We start from the raw sequence: 7427 nt of genomic DNA, 5'->3' as shown, positions 1-7427 counted from the left end.
AAAAAAAAAAAAAAAAAAAGATTGGCAGTAAGCACTGAAACTATTAAAATACATACCTAGGGGCTGGGATTGTGGCTCAGAGGTAGAGCGCTCTCCTAGCACAGGCAAGGCCCTGGGTTCATTCACCATATAAAAATAAATAAATGAAGATATTGTGTCCCACTACAACTAAAAAATAAATATTAAAAAAAAACCCACATACCTAAGCTTAGATAACTGCTGTAAGTATTGCTATAAGTCAATATAGACTAAGAAGCTGAAAATAAAATGCCATAATAGACCAAAAAAATAATTACAACAAAAGGGAGAGGGGAAGGAATAAAAGCAAACAGAGAGGCTGACTTCCCTGTCTCCTTCAGGGAGAAGTTAATAATTTTTTCAGTCTTAACATTAGTAATCAGAAATATGCACCCAATTAGGGTGTTCTTAAAAGTGTGGTCAATTGTAAAGTAGAAGCAAAAATTTGTACTACCTGACTCATTGAAAAAGAAATTTGTGTAGCAAAAAAGAAAACAACACATAAAAAGGTAGCCTTAAAAAAGAAAATAATAATTAAAAAAAAGAAAAGAAAAATAAGATGATAGAAGAAAAGGAAATCAGGTCACAAGTAACAATAATGCGAATTAACTGATCGACTCAAACAAAAGCTTTTCTGGAAAGATTCCCAGCATGTGCTAACTCCTAGAGTTCAGCTATATCAATGTGATCCATGAGCCATTTGCTACTAGTGAAAGAATCTGTAATTAAGGTAGGTCACAAACACAAATATCATAACATCAATATTGTGCAACAAATCAATTAGAATCTCTAAGAGAAACTGAGAAAAATGGCCGTGTAAGAAAAAAACAAAAACAGAAGTCCTGAATAACCTTATTAATAAAGTTGACATAAAACTGGATCTTACTCCACCCTCCACTTTATCAACCAGCAACTACTGAAATGACAAAACTTGGCCAAATAGTGAGGCCCAAGAAAATGTCAATCAATCCCCCAAAGCATATCAAAATGTAATAAAACTAGAAATTAACAATGAAGTGTAAAAATTAAAAAGGGAAAAAACTACCACTTGTATGACATAATTATAATTAATTCTTCAATCAAAGGAGAAATATCAAAATAGCAATTATATAATGCTTTGAAAGTAAGGGTAAAGAGAATATATATTAACATTCTCATAAATAATTCTTCAACCAAAAGGAAAATCAGAATAACAATTACATCAAGCTTTGAAAGTAAGGATAAACAGAATATGAATCAATGCCTCAGGGATTCTGCAAAAGCTCAAATCCAGAAAGGAGAAAAAAATATTAAGGACTTTTATCATCAAATAGGAAAGAATGGGGGTAAATTGAATTATGTATTCAACTCAAGAATTTAGAAATAGAACAATATAATCAACTTAAGGGAAGCACGGAGATGAAAATAATCAAGGTAAGAGAAATTAACAAGTTTGAAAAGGAAAAGACAATTTTCTTCCAGAAAAGAAAAGTGTAACAAGACAACCCAAGAAAATCAACTTTTAAAGAGAGAGAAAAAAATTAAGAATCAGTGTAACCTGGAATTATATAACCTATAGCCCCAAAGGAGTTGTAAACAAATATTCCATATGCCATTCTGCCAATATATTTAAAAATCTCTACCAAATGAACATTTTTTTTGTGTGTGGGGGGGTGGTAACTGGTAACTAAGTCACATCCCCAGTCTTTTTGTTTTTAATATTTTAGTTGTAGATGGACATCTTACCTTTATTTTTTTATTTTCACGGGGTGCTGAGGATCAAACCCTCATACTTGCAAGGCAAGCGCTCTACCACTGAGCTACAATCCCAGCCCCAGCCCCAGAACTTTTTATATTTTTATTTTGAGACAGGGTCTCACTACATTGCTTATGGTCTCACTAAATTGATTACAACCTCACTAAGGTGCTAAGACTGGCTTGGAATTCACGATCCTCCTGCCTTGGCCTCTGGAGGCACTGGGATTACAGGCATGGCGCCACCGCGCCCAGCCTGAATGGACATTTTGAAAGAAAATTAAAATTATGGAAATGGACTCAAGAAAATCTAGGAAACATAAACTGACCAAAAATCTTGGGAAAAACTGACAAAGCTGTCAAAGAAACATTTTCTTAACGAGGTGAAACTTTTATGAGCAAATGTGTCCAACTTTAACCAAAGGGAATCAAACAATGGAATGTGCAGGACTGAAGGGCAGAGAATGACAAATTTATAGAACAGACATAAACAGAGAAAGATGGGAAATGTTGAATGACGATAGAGACGTACCTTTCTCCCAGCTGGGACGCCCCAGTATAAATGCTAATTCTCACTAGATGAACTTGCACATTTAATCCAATTCCATTTAAAATTTCAGACAGAGGAAAGCAGTCCAAAGACATTAAATAACTCAGCTATAATTGTGCTTGTTCTTCAATGGTTGCAGAGTTAAGATGCAAAATCAGGTCTATCTGACCCCAAAAACCATGTTTTCCCCAGCGAAAGTCACTTGAAGAGGTAATCAGATATTTGTAAACAAGCTGACTGAACAGCCAACTGTTACTCTGACTCACAGTGACAGGTAAGTTTCAAGTCCTGTGATGACCTTTTAAAGACATCCCTGTAAATTCATAGCAGTTCATTAATTTTTTAGTTTCTCTAGGTACATATTAATTTTATGATATCTTTCCTATTATTTACTTAAAAAGAAATTATTTTATTTTATTTCTCTATAGATATTGAGAGGTCTAGCTTATGTGATTTCATAGTTGCTGTTACATTATTTAGGTTGACAGACTTTCAATGTCACCTCCCAGTACCTAGCAATATCTGAGGGTTGAGGTACTTTTTTTTTTAATGAGTTTGTAGGGATTGATTGATTGATTGATTTTACAGTAGAATGCATTTTGACATATTGTACACAAATGGAGCATAGCTTCTTATTCCGAGGTAGATTTTCTTAAGTGGGACATCAAACAGCTAGTTAACTTCCCCAAAATAATAAATGATACCAATGGTTTCTCAAGGTGTGTTATAAACCTGTCTTAATATTAAGAATTCTTTTAAAAAAAAAAAGCTTACTGTAATTGTCACAGTGCTGTTTTTAAAAAAATCCATGTGACAAGTATGTGCAGTGAAGTTTATACTCACTTCTGAAAGCTCCCTTTGGTCTACTCCTCTCTTCTGCTAACAGTGATATCTTATGGCTGCCTTCACTTTTCAACTCTGTAGAAACTGAATAGGAATCTTCCTACTAGACCTGTTCTAGCTCTGACCCCTGAAGTAACTATACACACACACACACACAAACACACACACACATCTCAGAAAACCAACAGAAACTCTCCTGCCCAGTACATGCTAAAGCACATTCCCAGCACCCTACACTTAGCATTTTTCTAGAGGAAATGAGACTTCGCCTCCACCTACCAGCTGTCTGGAAACCAAGGATGGCAGGCACAGAGCGCCTGGGAGGGGCTGTGGAAATGCTCACGGTGTAGTTGGTGCCTTGGTACAGGTCAAGGCACGTTTCTGGGGTCCTGCTGTCTGTAGTCAAGTTGACTATCTCCTCATGAACTGATCCCACAGGGTCCAGCCGTTGCCCTTTTATGTGTATCTTTGAGAGAGAGGAAAAGACAAGAGACCCCACTAGGACGCTGGTCTGATCAACTAAGACTCAAGCAGGGAGGACAAATGGTCAACCTCGGCCATCAGGTCTCTGATGATGAGGTCCAATCAGTCCAGTAATCAATAAACCCTAAGAAGCAACATAAATGAGGAATCTGTCTAGGGAGTGCCACGCTGCCTGCAAATAATCACTGGTAAAGGGAGGAAGTCACAACCCCAGGGCCGCTGGCTGCATTCTGTCACCAACTCAGCAGATGTTTCCAGGCTTGCTCTGGAGAGAGAACCCGAGTGCTTGGAAACAGCAATAAGGATGACACCAACTATAAAAGCAGCCCCCATGTTTACATCCTGTTGAGTGACAAACAGATCAAACCCAAAGTACAAAATAACAAAACAATCGAGATATCTTAAAAATTCCAGTCACCTTTTAAAAATGGCAATGGGATTGGAAAGCAATTAGACTGAGATGTTCTTACAGAACCAAGTCCTTCTGAGTCATATTTCCCTGGGTTACTGTTCCTGCCGTAGCAGGAAAATGATCATTTAACTTACCACGTACACGATCTTGGAGTTTACTCTTCCTGAGCTCGTTTGCCACCTCACACAAGTGTTATTAAACACTGACACTTCATTAATCTCTGTGGGTTTTTCTAGAATAGAAAAAGAGAGTCAACTCAAAAAAACGCATCAACAGATTTCAGGAAAATCCTAGTTGTAGATAGTTTATCCGTCCAGCTAGTATGTCTGCCCATCACCATTCAGGCTCTGACTCTGATCCCGTATCAGCGATCTAAGCCGCCCCAGACCGGTCACCCAACTTCTCTTCATCAGGAATGAGTCTGGCCCAGGAGAAGATTCCTGCTTGAGGATGGAGAAGAGTTCCAACCTGCGATTAGTCCCACGGGCCACTGGATGCCACTGTCGTTCCACTCAGGTAGGATGGAACAAGGCCCAGAGCTGTCCTGACCGGAATCTCCCCTACACCTGCACAGGTCAGATCCACTTCCACTTGCTCATCCCAACTGAGTGGTGGAACCATTCACAGGGGGCAATGACAGTCACCACCGATCCTTAGGAGCAGCTTGGGGTGAACTAAAATGAATTCTACACAAGGTTCTGGTTACTCCTGGGACTCCTTCAACTGGAGCCAAGTAATCCTGGTCTATTAAGAAGCCATGATTTCTTTGGGTTCTGCTTCTCTTAAGTACTCTGAAAATTTTCCATCTAACAAATCTGGCAATGTGGGGAAACATATTAGGGAATTGGTTCTCTGAGGGAACAGTTTCCAGTGGACCGGGTCAACCAATGACCTAGGAAGTAGTTCGGATAGGGGTTAAGGGACATCCAAATTTTCATTTCTTTAAAATCAAAGTTCCTGAAGATAAGCAAAACTATCACTACTGTACATGATGTCATCTTTCTTATACAGAGAGAACCCTAAGGACTCAACTGTTCTTAGAACCATAAGGCAACCTTACCGTTGGCTCTCCTTCTTACCCTTCCTTATCCTCTCGGTCTACACTCCTGGTCCCTTGGGCTGTATTTCCAATTACATAATAAATATCAGCCCTCTACCTCTGGCTTTGTTTTCCAGGAAACTAAGGCAAGATCCCAATCATGAAGAGTGAGAAAGGTAATTCTTCATTCCAAAAAAATTAACCCTTCACTCGGCTCTTATTCCTTCCTTCTAGTAAATTTCTTCTCAGTCTCCAAAGAAAGCCTGAACCTCTGGCATGTATAGGGTCAATTCATTTTTCCCATACTCAGAACCAGTGCCCAGTGTGGATTGCCCGAGTCTAGTGATCTCTCTGCCCATTAACTATTTTATATCTCTACTGAATAATTCCATCCCAGCACTACCTGGATTCTATGCTCCACATTATCTGTTCATGGGTTAATGAGAATAAATGGAGTCTGAGAGAGATGATAACAGGCAAACTCCTACAGAGATACCAAAGGATCACGTATGGTTGTTAGAGTTGGGTTCTGGAACATCTCCCAAAGACTCATGTATCTTGGCTTGGTCCCCAGCTGGTGGCACTATTGGGAGGTGGTGGAAACTTCAGAACATGGGGCCTAGTTAGAGGAAGCAGGATGTGGCCTTAAAGAATTTATTTTGTTCCCAGACCACCTTCCTTTCTCTGCCCACCCCAACCTCTCATTTATCCGCCTCCCACTCTCTCCCCTCCGACTTACTGGCCACCATGAGGTGAGCAGGTTTGCTTCACCATGCTCTCCTCCATGATGTACAGCCTTACCACAGGTTCCCCACAAACAGCAAAGTCACATGATCATGGATTGAAGCCTCTAAAACTATGAACCTAAATAAACCTTTCTTTAAGTTGATTTTCTCAGGTGTTTTGTCACAGTGACAGAAAGCGGACTAATAGCTGTCTAAAGAATTCCTGGGTCTCTACATAAGTGTTTCTCCCCAAAACACAGATTACGTAAAATCAAAGAAATATTCCAGTTATGGAGATGGGTAACGTAAGGATACAATGACCTTATCAGTTCACCTCTGTGGGTAACATAAAGATCATGTTGGCACCAGTCTTTTGTCAGCCTGAACAAGCCCTAAATGTTCCTGGCTCCTTCCTCTCTGCTGCCCTTCAAAACCCCAGAGCCCTAAACTTTAACTGTGCTTCCTCAAAACCCTCTAATGCTAATCACCACCTGATCTAGAAGGAAAAGAAAGTATCTCACCCCTCACCTTCTCTCTGAGTTGCCAGTAAAGCAAATTTCCTTCTCACTTTGGGTCCCTTGGTCACCCACACAGAGATAAGGAAGGAGTTTTCTTCCTTGTCCTTCCTTTTTGTTCATCCATTATGACAACTGAAGATGACATCTCAAAGACGCCATCTGCCTCCACCTGTGCCACACTCTGCACAGACGGGACCCAGATATGATCGTAGAGATGTCAGATACTTCATCCTAAGGAGCAGTTTAACAAAATTGAATGGAGTTTCTCTTCATGCATCTATAAATCAGTTGGAAACACCTCTTTACAAACATGTCAGATACTAAACCTCTATATTAATATTCCCCCTTTAAAAGAGAACACTTGAGGAGATTTGCCCTTATTCCTATAGTACTAATAAAAACATTTCTGGAAGTCTCCTTTGGAACTGCCTCTAGGGCTCTTCATTCACTATTCACCACTAACAAAATGGCCACCAAATGTGCAGCATCCTACCATGCCAACCACTGGACTGTGAACAATGACCTAAACACCAGTCCTTCCCTTGAGGATCACAGTGCCTCATGGAGGAAGAAAACACAAAAGTAGGTAAGTTGCAACTCAGAAGTATTATTACAAAGCTGCACACAAGTAACACAGGCGTAGAGAAAAAGGAAACCAACTCTCAGTGGAGGACCTGGGAGACGAGCCTCCTGGAACTCATGACCCTAATGAGAAGATGAAATAGCAAGTCTGAAGCCTGGGACAGCAAAAGGGCATGGCATATTCAGAGTGAGAAAGGGAGGTCACATAACTGAGGAGGAGGAAAGATGGGAAGAGAGGCTGCCCAGGGAGCACAGGATCACTCTGGGAAGACGTTGCTTGCCAAGTTAAGAGCAGACTCACTTCCAATAGAGAGCTAAAAGCAGGAGAATGACAGGAACATATGTTTCTTAGATGACTCGAGTGCATTTTGAAGGAAGCACTAGAGCACAGAAGAACTGGAGGTCACAGAGAAGGAATATAATGCTATTTACTCAGTGATTCCCATACATCACAGATAGCGCTTGATAGACTTGATCTCACATTCTCAGCAGTCAAAAGAAGCAATAGTTAAAACCAGAACAG

The 7427-nt window shown here is 40.0% G+C and overlaps 1 protein-coding gene across 2 annotated transcripts in view; it reads right to left on the bottom strand.

Moving 5' to 3' along the window:
* Susd1 (sushi domain containing 1) overlaps positions 1-7427 on the bottom strand; it is a 119291-nt gene that overhangs the window by 59404 nt on the left and 52460 nt on the right. For both annotated transcript variants that reach the window (XM_015492200.2, XM_048783203.1), the window contains exons 7-8: positions 4175-4272; positions 3425-3611 (exon numbers count right to left, since the gene is read on the bottom strand). In XM_015492200.2, the coding sequence (XP_015347686.1) occupies positions 3425-3611; positions 4175-4272 (285 nt within the window). The remainder of the gene's footprint in view (positions 1-3424; positions 3612-4174; positions 4273-7427) is intronic.

The sequence above is a fragment of the Marmota marmota genome, unplaced genomic scaffold (genome assembly GCF_001458135.2).
Source record: "Marmota marmota marmota unplaced genomic scaffold, marMar, whole genome shotgun sequence".
Classification (NCBI taxonomy): Eukaryota; Metazoa; Chordata; class Mammalia; order Rodentia; family Sciuridae; genus Marmota; species Marmota marmota.
Note: the sequence above shows the minus strand (reverse complement) of the source record. Positions and strands in the feature narration are given on the sequence as shown.